At 41.0% G+C, this 17,232-nt stretch overlaps 1 protein-coding gene across 16 annotated transcripts in view; it reads right to left on the reverse strand.

The window, feature by feature from the left end:
- Positions 1-17,232, reverse strand: part of USP6NL (USP6 N-terminal like) — a 110,639-nt gene that overhangs the window by 60,697 nt on the left and 32,710 nt on the right. For 4 of the 16 annotated variants that reach the window (XM_046942463.1, XM_046942484.1, XM_046942457.1 and 1 more), the window contains one exon: positions 292-3,387. The exons of 10 other annotated variants lie outside the window; for them this stretch is intronic. In XM_046942463.1, coding sequence (XP_046798419.1) covers positions 292-349 — 58 coding nt within the window. In that variant the 5' untranslated portion in view covers positions 350-3,387. The remainder of the gene's footprint in view (positions 1-291; positions 3,388-17,232) is intronic. 2 more of the 16 variants (XM_046942485.1, XM_046942465.1) reach the window with 1 other exon arrangement.

Below are 17,232 nucleotides of genomic sequence, written 5' to 3' on the forward strand. Positions count from 1 at the left end.
TTATTTCTCTTCTCATGCATATTATTTTTAGAAAGTGCAAAAAGAGTTAAATAGTTAGAAAATACTATGCCTTTTACATGGTAATAGCTTCTCATGAAGAAAATACCACCAGTAATTAAGCAAGTTACATTTCTTCCACCATTAAGCATAACCACATAACTTAATCACACTGGGTATTTAAAACTCGAAGTTGTCGCTATACAGAAATTAAAGAGAAGGAAAAATTAGTACACGGTATCTTCAGAAAGTTAACAATTAAAGCTCAGTACATAAAACAAAATGACATTTTACCATTCTGTAGATCAAGGTTTTCTGCCCAGTCCTTGTAAAACTCACTTTTAGTCTTCATGAAGTAAACCTGTTTATTTCTAGATCACATTCTAAACCACTGCATCCGAAAGTAAAAGGGTAAAGTTCTCCTCCTCCGCTTGGAGCAATTGTTCCATGTAACTGAGCTATTTGGCATCGGCTCACTCTTTTTCAAGGCATGGCCCCTCTACAGCTACACGAACTGCAGATACTCAAACAAAGATGCCATTTGTTAGCAAGAAGTGTCGTGCAGGCAACATAGCAGTGGTATCCATTGCAGCCTACAGCCCGGCTAATAATAAACAAGAGGATTTGAACAAACAGCCTCACAGGACACTGCTCCTGTAACACATCACTGTTATGGTCTGGGGTAAGAATTCTTACTGGTACTTGCCAAGAGCTGCGTGAAAAGCATCTCAATTAAAGAACTTACTAGAAATGGGGCTTTAAGTATCTGCTTCTGGCTTAGTACTTGAGATACCATGAAATGAAACCTTGTAAAAATACCGTTTACATTCTTGTAACCATTTAGTATTTCTTGGTTACAGGATGGAAAGTGCCTTTTTATGATTATTATTTAAAACTGCGTTATTGTTAAGGATAACTTGGGGACTTGAAATACTTAGGATGTTAGGAGGTAATAAGAATGTTTTCCTGGATGAAAGCAGTACAAATTTGAGATTTATATTGGTGGAATTCATCTGCTTTCTGGACAGCAGTCAGCACTCCCAACACTTGAAAAACAGATCTCCATATCAAATACGCAAGGGCACACATACCAAGCTGCTCTCCTGCAGAGTTTTTAGGTCTCACACAAGGGCTCTTCTCAAGCAATATGTCACCTGTTATGCAATGGTTCAGCCAGGAACCATCCCATAAGTACCTATTTAACTTCTAAACCTTAACAAGTCAGAAGCACGCACCGTGTCAAACCTGGCTTGAAAGTCGTGTGGCCTTCCAGATTGCTGCAAATCTGACAGTCACTGGGACTCTTTAGCCTAGAGAAGGCTCAGGGGAAACTTATCAATGTATATAACATACCTGAAGGGAGGCTGCAAACATGATGGAGCCAGGCTCTTTCCAGTAGCGACCAGTGCCAGGACAAGAGGTAACGGCCACAAACTGGAACACAAGAGGTTCCTTATAACATCAGGAAGCATTTATGTGCTTGCAGGTGCTGGAGCATTGGCACAGGTTGTCCAGAAAGTCTCTAGAATCTCCTCTTTGAAGATCTTCATGAGGCACCTGGATGTAGTCCTGGGCACCCAGCTGTGGATGTCCCTGCTTGTGCAGCGGTTGGGCCAGATGGACCCAGAGGTCCTTGCCAACCTCAACCTGTGACTCTGATTTCCTTGCACCCTGGAAAGCATTAAAATGCCAAGAACAGAAGATCTGATCAAGTACATAGGGCTACTCTCCTTGTTTTTCCGTTCCCCAGGGAATTTTTAAAAAAATAATAATTCCTTCAATTGTATTAATCTTCCTCCTTATATTGCCTCACTGAGCACTGAGTCTGGAAATGAGCAACAGCTCCTTTATCTTTTATCATCAGTTACTAATTACAGATCCTATACAAACCTAAGTGTCAATAATTTAGCCTGCCAATGTAGTGCGAGTTCAGACTAAGCCCGTACAATATCAGTCTCTACGATCGTTTCTCCTAAACATGACATCCTTACTGCTGGCATTATTACAGACAATAGTAAGCCTGCTATACAAAAATAGTCTTCCATTTTGTTCACCATAGAACTACTGAACTGGTTTCATAAAACCAAAGACTTATTTCCATATATGAGCACATTAGTGAGGAAGACAAAACAACCTACACACCATGAAGAGGAGCACTCATCCCAGGCTAACTCTCCCAGCCTTAAGCATCTGACAACAGTCAGGGATTTTAACAGCACTGGTGCCCTTCTACCACACTTCAGGCAGCAATAGGATAAGAGCCATTTTATTCGGATATTTTTCTTTCATCTTTAACTTCTGTTCATGTTTAGTATGTATATTGTGAAGTAAAAACCTACAGAGGAAGGGGAAGATTTTGACTAGGAAGCTTCTTCCTCCACCCAGAAGCAAAAATTAGAAAAAAAAAAATCTAAAGATAAAGTAAAGCTATGAGGAAAATCGATACACACAGCCACGCTTGGCACACACACAAAAAATCCAACTGCAAAAAACATTCACTCCTTCCCCTCCAGCTTTTAAAAGTCAGCATTTCTTCAGAGTAGAACTTGTTGCAGTTGTATTGCATGAGGAATAACAGGTGGAAGATAGGAAAGTAGGGACTGAACTGCCTGAAGAAAGATAATTGAACTCTCATCTTAATGAAAAATCATGCTTCATTACAGCAGAACACTCGCAGTTCTGCAGGATCCCCTGTGAGACGCTGCACAGTCACCAATGGAAAATGGTCACTTTGGAGATTAGGAGAATTAGCTGCTACTAAAAAGCTATCTCAAAGCAATTTCAAAACCATCCTCAAAGGACACAAAGTGAGAGCAAGGAAACCAAGGCAGCCCTGTTAAGTAATGTTCCATGGAGAAAGCTTGTGTCAAAACATGAAATTAGGATTGAAGAGTCTTATATATACTGCAAAGAATTTAAAACAGCCATTCTTACTATCAGCAATCAGTAAGCAGTAATTGACTAAGAGACTTACAAGAATTCTACAAACATTAATCAGTCTTTGTAATATGGCTAGGACCATATTTTTAATCATATGGCCTTATTAAAGCTTACTAGTTAATAAGAGCACCGTAAGAACAAAATTCAAATAAAATGGCATGAAAATTAAATAAGTAGATAATAATACATATTCAGGCCATCTACTTAGATTTAATTCACAATTACCTCTACATGCTTTGCTTAAATAAGCACACCTTAAAATTAAATCATCTTCATCAGCCGTGCCCAGCCATGGGCCAACCCAGCTGGAAGCTGCAGTCTGCGTGATGTCACCTTCATAGCACGTCCTCAGAATGTGACAAAGCGGAGCGACAGGAACTGGCAGGGCTCTGCAGTAATTCCACTTCACCAAGTGTTGTGTGTGCAGTCATGAGCCATGAGATAATTAATCTGATGAGGGTTAACACAATCAGTTGCAGAGCCAAAAGAAACCATAATCGCTAATTTCTGACAAGCTACAATTAAGAGTGTATGGCCAATTTTGAACAATACTCCTTTCTTGAAAGGGGGGAAATAAAAGAGCACAATATTCTATGACAGCTTTTAATAAACATAATCTTAAAGGCTTGGGCTGGGTATAATTTCAGGCTTGCTAATATCTAATGACTGGTTTGACTTGTGCAACAACTAATGTCTTCTGTCTCAGCTTAAGCCATCTTTTGCTCTCCTCCTTCCTTAGTTGATGTCTGGCTTTTTTCAAGAGTTTATTACTGTTTTTCTCTCCTCATTCCCATGGAAGGGCACCATTCTGACCGTTATGAAATGGTCACTCACTCACACATTTCTTCTTTAAGGAGGTGTAAATTCAAATCTCCAACACAACTTAGCATTGGCCCTATAAACAGCTGTTCAACAGATGATCAAAGTAGATTTGCATTCTCACTGCTCAACAGGACAGAGTAAGCCTTGTTTCTGCAACACATTAATACTCACAGCAAAGAAACTATAAGGATATGGTAAGTCTTCACGGAAAAGCACAGGAATTGCTACTCCGTGGAAGTCATTTTACAGACTACCAGCCAAAGATTTTATCTTCTGGAACTCCTACTTTGGCTACAAGTGACACTGCTATGCTATGATATGTTTCAGTTACAGCTTATGTCTATTATTCCCACATTCTCCTTCAAACTGATGACCTTTCCCATCGCTAGTCCCAGTCCCAGTCTTTATAATTATGTCTTAATATTCTGCAAGTCAGCTGCTGTATTAGATGGTAAAATCAGACATGTGGCCATAGCAGCAGTATCAACAGACAGAAAAGTAGAAATATTTCAGGAACTTTAACTGCACCCTACCATAAGTCATCCTCTACACACTGCTGTGAATCCCTCATACCTTACTACACAAGCACGTGTCACTCCAAACATAACGCCTCCTATTTATTTCCATGGAAACTATACCAGATACAAAGAGTACAATAACACTATTTGATAGAGCAAATTCTCAGCTACAAAACACTTGTTTTCAACATAGCCACCACCATTAGCTATGCACTTTCAATAGCAATGACAGAGCCTGTATGCCATGCTTGTAAAAATCTGTACCAGTGGAGGTGACCCGCTGTCACTGCCACCACTGCAGAAATGCACCACCCACCATCTCACTGTGCTCACATCCACTGGTTGGGCTCCATAAACATTCAGCAAATGTCAATGAATGCCATTTTTTTCCACATGGAGGAATTCAATTCCACACCTTTGCTCCATATGCACTTCGTGTCAGATGCCATTTTGTCAGACTGCCCCTCTGCTGCCATCTGTCACACAGCAACACGTAACTGAATATTGGTGGGAAGGTTCAGCCACTACTGCCATATTACCAACATCCACTTCCAACATCACGGGTCAACATCATAAAACAGGAGGTATTACTTTTGGAGCAGCCCTCATATATGATGTCTACAGTCCCCCCGGGGTTCTGAAAACTACAATACCCGTTCTGTATGTTGATGCTGTTACTTCTTTTAACTCTGACAGGTTACCAAATACAAAAGGGAAATGATCTTTCTCCATCCACTTCCAATTTGCTGCATTGTACATCTTAATTTGCAGTACACTGTGAATATTTTAACAGCACTAAGATATGCAGTATCAATTTAAACAGAAAAATGGTTGTAATATTTTAGATTCTGACACAAGCAAGAACATTTCCTAAGAAGAGTTATGCTTATCACTTTAGCAGACTTGTATTTAAGTAGTCTGATGCTACACTGCACTAATTAAGTCTCTCAATTAATCATTTTTATCTCCACATCAGTCAGAATTAATGGAGCAAACAATAATGCTATTTTAAAATTCATCATTAATGATGTGATGTCTGTTCCCAGCGCCACCAAAACAACATTCAGACATATATTGGAAGAAATTTTACAAAGGGGCTCTGTTTTCATGAAAACTGTGCTTCTTCACTATGTCCAATTACAAAAGTCATCTATATTGGTATCATTTTACTCACTAACATATAAAGTTTTGTTCCTCTGCACAGACAATTCTGGAATACTCTGCCATATGCACAGCTTCAACTCATCATCTGAATACACAGACAATTCCAGAGATGAAAACAGGAAGATAAGGATGGCTGTTCCTGCAGTGGCTGTTATTCTGCTATTATTGAATAAGGCTACAGAGCTCCCAGAAGCTCCAAAAGACACTGCTGGCAGGAGTAGGACACCAGCAGCACAGTGGGGAAGAGGAAGAAGCTCCTCCTGCCATGCTCTGTGACCCAGCTCTTCTGCTCAACAGGCTGCTTAAAGCCTTGTTGGGCCCTGTGTGATACAGCAAGGGATGCATTCACACAGTAAACAAAAGCTAAGTGTTACTTACTATCGTGTCTCAGATTTACTTACCAACTCCTAGACTTTTTCGCTCTTCTACAGGAGCAGACATCACAAGGTATGCTGTAATCATTCACTCCCCAACAGCAGACAAAACTCAGCCTTCAGCCTCTGGCCACACCTGAACTTCAGTCTCCCACAGACTGTTCATCTTTGAACAGGTAAACATATTAACTGTGGTAATACTCTAACTACAAAGAGAATCCTCTCAGTAAATCCTATGAAAAGTCTGAATGGCACAAACAAGCTTCTATGACTCTAAATCTACTCATAGTGACTCAAACGTACCTTAGAGCAAGTCCACACAAAGACATCAGGCAAATTTTGATACCTGCCTGCTTTCATCAGTTGTGTCTACACAACACAAACCTACTTTGAAAACTTCAAGTAATCAGTTTCTTACAATATCTGTCATGCACTTTATTAAAAAATAAATTGCACCTTGGTAGAGAGGAAAAAGACTAAAATTCCCTCTGAACATTTGAAATTATCTTCATTGCCATGCAGTACTGCATCCATGGTTTCTTATGTTTATAAAGTAGTCTTCTTATGAAAGACAATCAAACGAAGGGTAAACCAGTTCGTTCAGCAGCAGTAGCAGCAATTGGGGAAGAAAACACATCAGTTTCTTCATCTCTGCTATGAGAAGAGGAAGTCAGCGGCAGGCAGCAAGTTGCTGTTGTTTCTAGTTTCACTTCTAAAGGACTGGTAAACACAACACAGCACAACAAAACAAAGAGCTGTGGAACTTCCCAGTCAAGAACAGAACGTTGGCTTGAAGGCTACCCTGTATTCCCAGCCTCCAGCTCAGGGAAAACACAGCGGAGCAGCTGCAATAGAGCCAGAGATGCATCTCTACCAAATTTAAATCAGATTATATTGATATTGACCAGCAAGGAGTACTAATGTGTTGGTATCCATTTAGTTTGCATCAGCTAAAATATTTACTAATGTAAGAGCACTCCTGTTTGGTTAAATCAGCACAGAGGGAAAAAAGAAGACTCATGTCTCAAGCCCTGTAGCCTTTTATCGACCAAATACAGCGCCAGTAAGATAAATCTCCCAGCTATGTTCTATCCATCATCTTTACTCCAATTCAGTTTTGACTTTTTTGCTTGCCATGCATAACAACTCATTAGTCTTTAGATGCAATCCACCTGTGTACCTTAGGACAGTGTGGCAAAGCAGTGTTGTTTTCCCCCAGTCTCTTTCTGGGAAGAGAAACAATGACTACAGCAATCAGTACAACGACAGGTATATCGTTAGTAATTTCTTCCTACTGGCTTATAAGGAGGTTATAAACAGCATAGTACCTAAATATCACTTACAAACAAGCAAGCTTTCATTGCTACTTCTCTCAAAAATCAATACTTATATTTCAGTATTAATTCAAAACAAAGAGCTCCAAACATACTACAAAGACCTTAAATCTGTTACAACACAAACATGAGGTTAATTGTAGCCCAGGCCTCGTGCACAGGCATTAAACAAAGAATCGATGTGACAAAGTCAATGATGCAGTAAACCTACTAATGAAGATCAGCTTCTCACCACTGTGCTCTGCTTACAAAAACGAAACAAGATCAGACCATTTGTCATAGACTCAGAAGAGAGGATAAAAAGGATTTTTGAATTTAGTTCAGAGAAGAATGCCTACTTAATGCAATTCCAACACTGATGCAATCCTTAAGCAACACCTGCCCTAAATTGCAAGGATTCACTCTTTGAGAACATCCGAACAAAGACTTTTGCAGATTTTAGCCCTGCTCAGTAGCCCACCTCATTCCAAAGAGATCTCTCTCAGCATCTGCAAACTTCTTATACCTTACAGAATCAAAACCTATCGCAAAAGTCAAACCCATCGTGCCAATGGAGCAGCATCTGGCAAACATGCATCCCTGCCCTGGGTAAGAGCAGTCTTCCTGAAGAAGGGCAGACACAAGCAGCCCACTGACAGCTCACACACAAACACTGCCATGACCCTTTACAATACATCAAGAAACTCACCAACTTTGCATGGAAGTTGAACAAATTCAAGTCTGCAAACATCATTAGTAAAATTAAATCCAGAACAATTTGGGAGAGGAAGTAGAGTATTTTAAGAGATTTTGGTTACAAATTTTAGTTCCCTTTATACTTTACCACTAAAGGCAATTTTTAAGTACACTTAAGAATGCAAACTTCCTATTTCTAATATTACCCTAAAGATAGCCAAAGTGATACAGTAAGCCCAGGTATCATTTTTGTAGTGATACTCCCAGAAGCTCTAGCTATGCAGTAGGAAACAAAGATGTTGATCATTAACCATGCTTTAGTTACAGCATTTTGGAACACTTAAGAGTTATCACCACAGTGATATTGATGAAAATTCAGCAGCCTTTCATCAGCTGTTCCTTGTTCAGCAGAAGCACAGCTGTCATTTGCCATCACATCAACAAGTCAGAATGAGAGTGAAAATTACCAAATGTTTCTCCCATTTCAGTCTTTGAAATCATTAAATTTAACTCCAAACTTTTTATTATCATGGCAACTTCTTGAGAAGAGTTACAAAGAACAGAGCCCACCTGAGTTCAGGCCAGGAGAGAGAAATTATAATTTAAATTTATTTAATAGAAACCACACTAAAGCAAACAACTTCAGTGTGTGCAACCCACAAGTACAGGAACTACTGCATTCAGTCTCAATATTTAGTTCCATTTATTTCCCCTTCCCTGTCTCAGTTTCATCCCTGGTATAGAAATAACCAAGGAACTCTATTAAGTTAATCACACATAATCTATTTGCCAACACTGGCTGTTTTGGAAGAGCACATAAAAATCTCAAAAATGACAACTGGGACCAACAGTTCATGTTATTTTGCTACGTGCTATAAAAATTGAGAATAAAAAATAAAATCATCCAAGAATGCTTTCTACCTGAAGGTACAAAAGGTTGTTTAATCCCAAGGTAACATTCACACTTGGTCAAAAGGTTTCTGTAATAAATGAATCAGATGCACCTCCTGGGGGATGTTCTCTCTTTCACTGCAGCAGCATCACCAACAGCCATTCCTCAGGTGCTACTGAGTTGAGGTGGTGGTTCAGTGAATCACAGGCTCAAAAATAAAGCGATCTTTAGATATTTTTCAGATAAATTAATCCATCTTTGAGGAGTTTAAGAGGACATGCAAAATGAACGTGTGTATTTGTCACCCATCGAACCAGGTTTTACCCAGTCAGAGATCTATAGAGGGAGTGCAATGAAATGCAATTACTGTTCTGAATGGTCCAAATCTCTTCTGAAGCTGTGGAGGCAAATGACAGCTGTACAACACAGCCACAGCAGCCAGAGTTTGGGGGCTGGTGGAAGTACCGCCTGAGCTCTGTGGTTTAGCTCCAACACCACAAGCTGTACACTGACACACCACACAGCAAAAAGCCACTGGCCATAGTACAGCTGCTTTCTGGTAACGTAACACCTTCTGAGAGCAGAAAAGCAGAAGAGCAACAATTTAAGTCATGCCTAATGAAGAGTACAAATGTGAACAATATGGAAAGAGGATACGGAAGGGGTGGGGGAGGAAGCGTGACACATTACTTAGGGAATGGTAGTTTAAGAGGTACAAAACCACTAGAAAACAATTAGCTGCCAAGTAAAGGTATGCAAGGGTCATCATCACTAAGGAATATGGGACTAAAAGCAAAGGGGTTTTACAACTGTGTGTGCATCATAGGTATTTTAATGCATGAAGCTACAGGTATGCAACACTCAAATTAAATTAAATATACAAATTATGGAGCTGTTTCAAGTTTCCACTAACTTGTTACACAAGTATTTCCATCTTATACGAGTACCAATTTTCCTATTTCCTTGCATATGTTTTCCTCATTTACACCTGTATATTAGATCAGTAGCATTGTGCATCACCCGCATACACAAACAGTGCTGAAGCTACGGGGGAGAGGGAAGGGAAGGGAAGGGAAGGGAAGGGAAGGGAAGGGAAGGGAAGGGAAGGGAAGGGAAGGGAAGGGAAGGGAAGGGAAGGGAAGGGAAGGGAAGGGAAGGGAAGGGAAGGGAAGGGAAGGGAAGGGAAGGGAAGGGAAGGGAAGGGAAGGGAAGGGAAGGGAAGGGAAGGGAAGGGAAGGGAAGGGAAGGGAAGGGAAGGGAAGGGAAGGGAAGGGAAGGGAAGGGAAGGGAAGGGAAGGGAAGGGAAGGGAAGGGAAAAAAAAAAAGCCTGAAGGAAAACTCACGAACATTTCCTTTTTGTGAATGTGGAGGAAAAACAACTGCACAACTTGAGAAAGAGAAGCAACGGGACACATGAGACTGTTGCAGAATTTAGTCCAAATTGCGTCTATGTGTAGAGAACCTTCTGAATGATGGAAGTCCCATAAAAGAATAGAATAGCACAGCTGTTCTCCGAATCCCACACAACTGTGAAAACCTTATCTGAATGAAAAGGATACACATACAGTGGAACTACATGGTTCCAATTTGAAAACATAATAGCTACCTTTTACATATCTCAAGTTAATTGATTAACTTGCCTTGGAAGTAGAGAGCTACTGCAATGGTCAGACAGCTAGATAAAACTGCTACATGGGCACTTCAGGGCAAGCAAGGCAAATTTCATATTCTTAGACTTCAGAAGGGACTACTCAGTAAAACTGGTATGCCATCACTGCTACAGTGCCAGGCAGACCACTGATACACATCGCATAGCTGTCAGTAGTCAAAGTTCAGGCCTAGGTATAACAGCCATGTGCACAAATATCAAACAGACAGCTTTTCACACCAGGATTCAGGATTTAGAACAAATGTTAAATGAAGTCATTTTCAGACTTGTCTCATAACGAAGAGAAATCTTTGAAAACAAACTCATCTGCAGTTGTTTTAATTGTGAAAAAAAAAATCACTCAAAATAATGGAAGAACAGAAGCATTTTTCATTCATAGTAGCAATTCTGTAACATCTTTGAATTAAAATAAATTCTCAAATCTGAAGCTGAAAAGATTTTAGCTTTTTTTTTTTTTCCTAAAGGTATTAATTGGAAACAAATGTTTTCCTGCTAATAATAAACCTATATATTCAAGTGATGGAAGCTGTATGACAGAAAAAAGGCAAGCAAACAAGAGGTTGAAAAGGAGAAGTTCTTGCAAAACACTGCAGGAAAGTTGTTTTAAATTAAAAGGGAATCAGAAATGGCCCAAAAAGGCAGCTAAGTGAAACACAACACCCAAATCAAATCACTAATAAGTTACACTTTTGAAGCAGGAAGAGTGGTTAAGATATGCCAAATAATCTCTGTTTCTTCTGTCCACCTCTGACTGCCTTTCCCACCAACAAAACCCCTGCACGTTCAAGTGTAGTTCCATCCAACTACTTCTTCTGAAAGCTTCTCGTATCATTGCATCTCTGTAGCTAGGATGCACGAGATAATTTGTTTAATCTGTCTTAATGTCACTGATGATTTCAATATGAGTTCAACAGTTTTGCCACACACCAGATCTACAATTAGCTGGCATACCATCAAATCCTATTTCAAAACCAATTACTGCAGATGGGCAGTTGGAAATGTTAGAGAGTTTTTTGAAAAAGCCTGTTCATTTTTTTCAAACATGAGAAGATTATACATAGCAGCACATGAAGAGAAGAGAGAGTAAAATTCAGAAGGATATCATGCAGGTATGTGTCCTGTCCTGCATTTACAGTGCTTGTTGAACATGTCAGTGCTCTTTTTCTTCAACTCCGCTGGAAGTTATTGCTCTGGGCTGTATTGGTAAACAAATTCATGTGAAGGCAATGTAATCCACAACAAGAAAAAAACAGAACTGTCAAGTTAGTCCATGCTAGCATTGCTGGCAGTTTAAGGGAACCGGGACTGAAGAGAATTCACAGGAACACAATTGCAAAGTTCAAGTTTGTTCATTTGTTTGGCGTTTCTGTGCTGGGGAACCTCAGCTCAGTGCCAGACCCCACGCAGCCGCTCTCATACTTCCCCTCAACAGCACAGGAGGAGAAAATGAGAAGAAAATGCTCCTGGGCTGAGATAAGGGCAGGGAATTCACTCACCAATTATCATTACATAAAAAACAGGCTTGAGTTAGAGGATTAATTTATTGCCAATTAAAAATAACGTAGGATGATGAGGAACTAAGATAAAATGAAAGCCATCTCGTGCCACCGAGCCCTTCTTCCAGGTTCAACTTCACTCCCTTGGCCTTCACACCACCCCAAGCGGAGCAGCAGGGACAGAGGTGGGGGTTGCAGTCAGTTCATAGCAGTTCTCCTCCACCACTCCTTCTTCATGCCCTTCCACAGCTCCACTGTAAGTCCTTCCCATGGGCTGCAGCTCCTCAAGCACTGCTTCAACATGGGTCTGGTACAACAGGGCCCATCTCCCAGGACCACAGCACAGGTCCCCTTGTGCAGCAGCTCCCCCAGCCCTCCCGCCCCACCGCAGGCTGCAGCTCCAGCCCAGGCCCTTCTCCTACAGGTGTATCCATGGGCTGCAGCTCCTTTAGGCCACATCCACTGCTGCACCGTGGGCTCCTCCATGGGCTGCACATCGAGATCCGTGGGCTGCAGAGGGACAGTCTGCCCTACCACTTGCCTCTCTTGGTCTGCAGAGATCTTCTGCTCCATGCCTGGAGCACCTCCTGCCCTCCTCCTGCACTGACCTTGGTGGCTGCTGGGCTGTCCCTCTTACATTTTCCCAGTCCTCTCTCTCACATCTGCTGCACAGTTTTCTGCACACTTTTCCTAAATACATTCTCTCAGAGGGACAAAGCATTACTGACAGGCTCAGCTAGTGGTCATCAATGGGCTTATTTTGGAGCTGACCAAAATCAGCTGTGCCAGGCATAGGGCAGCCCCTGCTCTCTTCTCACGCGTGCAGCCCCACCCAATTCCAAAATCTTGTCCCATAACCCCAAACACAAATGTTCCTGTGAATTTAGCACTTGAGAGTCAGAGCATACGCTAAGATGAACCATAGCTGTCAGTCTTCAATATTTCAGTGCACTATCCCTCAATCTCCTTTCTGCCCCTGAAATATCAGCCCTATTAGAACTTCTAAACTCCTAAAAAAAATCATTACAGTATTCTACCCAATGTCAAGATCATAAATCCAGGGTAATAGACTACAGATGTTCCACATAATTCTATAAATTGAATTTCAGTTGAGATCAGAAGCATGCTTCTGAAGCAAACCTCCAGATCATCTCTATTTACTGCTCTTTAGTTCACACTGGGAAGCGACAAGGGAGCATGCAAACTGGATTTCTTCCAGATTAAACTAATCTGCAAGATGCACTCCTAACTCTGCCTGATGTTCCGCCCGAGGAACACGGACGAGGTTTGAGCTAGCCTGGAAAAGCTGCCAAAACACACGGGGATGTCAGGCCCTCAGCACCTCCCCTCCCCTCTCCAGACCCACTCATTACTACAGGGCTGTGCTGCTTGCTGACATGGTCTGTAGGCTACCGCTGTTAAACACACAGCACATCCCAGCACAACCGGTCTTCCTTTGATTTGCCTAAGCGTATTTGCTCATTTTTCCCTTCAGAGCCTATCTGAACTATTTATAGAATGGCTTTACATTCTTATTAGTTACCAGACAATGATTTTTGATGCATGTTCCAACATTATAAATACTCTTCTCCAAAGCTTTATACATACTGCAAAGTAGGCAATTATCAGCGCGCAGTTTAGAAGGTCATTTCAGTGCCTGTAAGCTAAATAGTAATGCAAACTTGAATTGGTGTAGCTTTAATTTCTGCGTATAGACTCGACAAGCTGTGAACCAGTGTTCATTCCACTTTTTTAGTGCCTAACCATGGCACTAACTCATAGCACAGCAATGGCAAAAACACTGTCACTGATCCACGTGTCTTTGTGCTCCACACAACCATCTGTGAATGTAACATTCTCCTTTCAGTGAGTGCTGAGACGGTGTCCCCGGGACTTGATGCAGCTGTAGCATAGATGAGCGAATCTTTCAAAACATGCTAAAGCCTTTTCAATGCACAGCTGTCTGGACAAAAAGAGCTGGTTGTCGCCTTTTCTTTTTCTTGAAGGAGAAAAATTAGGACACGGAGCAACAGAGCTGGCATATTAGCTATCGCAGTGCAACGCCTGCAATTGAGGGCACATCACACACCGGGGAGCCCTGTGAGCAGCCCAAGAAAAGCCCATTTTTTCAAAAGGTCTTTATAAATGGCAAAGAATTGTTTCACTGAGCCAACAATGGCTTTAAGTGAAATAGAAAATATTTATCTGTGAAAGATCACAGCACTTGCCTGTTATCACAGTCCTCCCATTTGTACAGAGTATTTCCTTTCTCACAAGAAACGAAGTCTTGGATCAAGGCTACCTCTCAGCATTCCAGTTGAGACCTGTGAACTGTACTATAATTCTTTCCTTCAAACTACTGCTGTTGCCCACCCCAAACTTAGATTTACAAAACAGAAGCCATACTTCTATATTAATCGTGACATTAATCAGTGAACTCAAATTATTCAACTTAAAATATGATATATTTCTACAAACAAGCCCAAAACTTAGCCTTAACCTCTGGAAAATACCACTGACCAAAGAGAAATAAAGAATGGCATGGAAAAGAGCACCCTGTTCAGTGAAAACATTCTTGGGAACATCTAGCACATAGGGTAGATTAGCAGACAATTTACCTGCTCACACTCAGGTTCTCTCCTCCTACTGCTTACATATCAATCATATATATCACATCAATATGATCAATATATCAATCAATATATAAACCATATCAATATCGTATCAGTGGGAAAGGAAGCAGATACAGCAACTGGCACCCACAACTTGTCCTTGACCCGAGGACAACTGCTCTCAGCTTCATGCATGACAATCATTCGTGCCTTAAAAGGAGTTGGACTTCATGATCCTTATGTGTCCCATCCAACTTGGGATATTCCATGATTCTATGAGTAAAAGCCCCCAGGGTTTCTCACAGTGCTCTGAGACTAAAGGCACAATTAAATTCTACACAAAACTTCGAGTTAACTCCTGTAAATTGATTGTACAAGCTGCAAATTCAATATCAAGTACACATTCGAGCTATTTCCAAGTAGCAGTAGAAAACACCTGCAGTCCAGTGGAGATACTGCAGTAATATTTGGCAAACAAGACTACCAGAAGAACTCTACCAGCTGAATATCAATGAGTTTCTCCATATAGACAGAGTCTGCTCACGAGCACTGCAGTGAGTGAGCCCATATTCATTTTAAAACGAAGCCTGTGCACGCACACAGAGCCCTGCAGCTGCCAGGTTGTAGCATTTATATTGTGTTCATCACTGTGGCCTGCAGTGAAGAGTTAAGTGACCGTGACTAATAACCACGACATGATACAGGTGTCTCCTGGAGAGGAGCGAGAGCAATCAGGCGTCTCCGTGTATGTTTTTCTTGTTTGTTTGAATACGTTGCCATATAATAATGCTACAGGAGATAAGAGCAGCAAAACGAAACCTATCAGCTGGGACCTGACGTACAAGGGAGAAACTGCTCCCACCGAGGACCTGCTCTCACCAGGTACAGCCAGAAACTGCTTCGTTAGCTGCTTTATTAGCAAAGAGACAGCAGCAGACTTGGGCATCTGTGTACTTATTTTCCCATTTCCACCAAGAATTTAATTAACTGACATTAATTAAGTTTTCTGTTTGATCTGGAAATTCAGTTCAAATTAACATTTTTATGGCTAGTTTAATACTAACACTGACAGATCATTTCTGTTGGAAGGAGCTGCTTGTGCTTGCAATGAAAGAGACAAAACAAGACAGCCTATTCCAATGGGAAACAAACAGTTTTATTTGTTGTTAAATATAACTAACTTAAGGGGAAAAAAAAAAAAGGATTGTTACCTGACCTGAGAAGTCTGGATGCTTTGCTTACAAGCTATGCCTATACATCTAGAAGCTCAAGAAGGCATATAGAAGCACCTTACAGAAACCAGATAAAACATCCAGGAAATCTGTGAATGGTGGATATACACCAGAACATTATCTGAGCTACCAGCCTGCTGTAATTATCTCCTGTAGAACATGTCCAGCTGAGACCTTGTCACTCGGAAGCATTCACCATATTTTATGTTACTAAAAACAGACAAACTTCCTAGCATCCATCTCTGCACTGTTTCTTATCCCCATCCACTGCAATTCAACAAACAAAACTGTCACCTTTTTAAGCTGTAAGTGTAGTAAGTATTTGTAATAAATAAATCCCATGCAACTGATAAGCATAGAGGCTCACGCTTGTTTAACATTATATTCCAAGTTTCTGAAGTATGAGGAAAAAATACCAGAAACTGAACAAGGCAAAAAAATCAATAGGTCATTTCTCATTGCTTTAAGTGTGCACATCTTAACAGCACAAGATCCTCATTAAGAAAAAAAAATAACTCCCCTACAGTGTCAGATTGAGTCAACATTATGCTTTGAGAGTGCACAAGAAGTAAAAATCTGTACTCGTTTAAAAATAGCATAGCACAATTGGCACGTTCTTACCAAAATCAAGGTCAGAAAACTGTGTTTGCTTGAACTATGAAAATGCAAGGCCAAAAGGAGGTTTGTTTTTCTAGACCCTCCACACAGAGCAAATGTCAGACCTTGATTTCTCAGTTCTTTCTCAAAAGCCTCCATGCCCCAGAACTCCATGATGGAAGGACACCATTATAAAATTCATGTCACAGTAAAAACGGAAGAGCTACAGAAGGAAAGGTACGCAAACAGCCTTCCCATCACATTCAGGTCCAGGCTGGAGATCTCTCTGCTCTGAACTTAACTGGACAAATGCTGCCAGCAATGCAGAATTGCAGCCTCCACTGCAGTGTCTCTAAAAACAGACAAGCAAAAACACTCAGCCCAGCAGCTCAAGCTCAAAAGCATGTAACCCATTAACCTTCTAAAATGTTAAGCAAACACTTGCATAAATCACTAACTACACGGACACAGCTGTCCTCTTCTCTTCTCTGGAGAAACCCAATAAAGCCACCTTGTTTCCAGCTGCTCTTCAGGCTCAGCTGCCAGGTTTCCTCTGCTCCAGTGAAATCATGAAGAAGAGCTCTGTGTAAGTACTGCTGCTCCAGGCCAGCAACTGCCCTGTGCGTTACCACCTATGAAGCCTAGATGGATTTAAAGATGAAACTGATTCTCAAGGCCAGAATATTCATAAGGGATTTAACAGGAGGCTTTGCCTTCCTTACCCACAACTCAGGCAGCAGCTGTGACCAAATAAGTGAGTATCAACTGCAAAAGGCTCTGTAGGGCACAGAGGCATCCCACTGCCTGCATGATGTAAAACCACACAACAGCCTCTTACCAAAAGAGGATAAATAGCAGTTCACAGCAGTGTATAATCACACAGTCTTTGTAGCTTGCAGGTAGTTTGCTT

Source organism: Gallus gallus, chromosome 1, assembly GCF_016699485.2.
Source record: "Gallus gallus isolate bGalGal1 chromosome 1, bGalGal1.mat.broiler.GRCg7b, whole genome shotgun sequence".
In the NCBI taxonomy this organism is placed as follows: domain Eukaryota; kingdom Metazoa; phylum Chordata; class Aves; order Galliformes; family Phasianidae; genus Gallus; species Gallus gallus.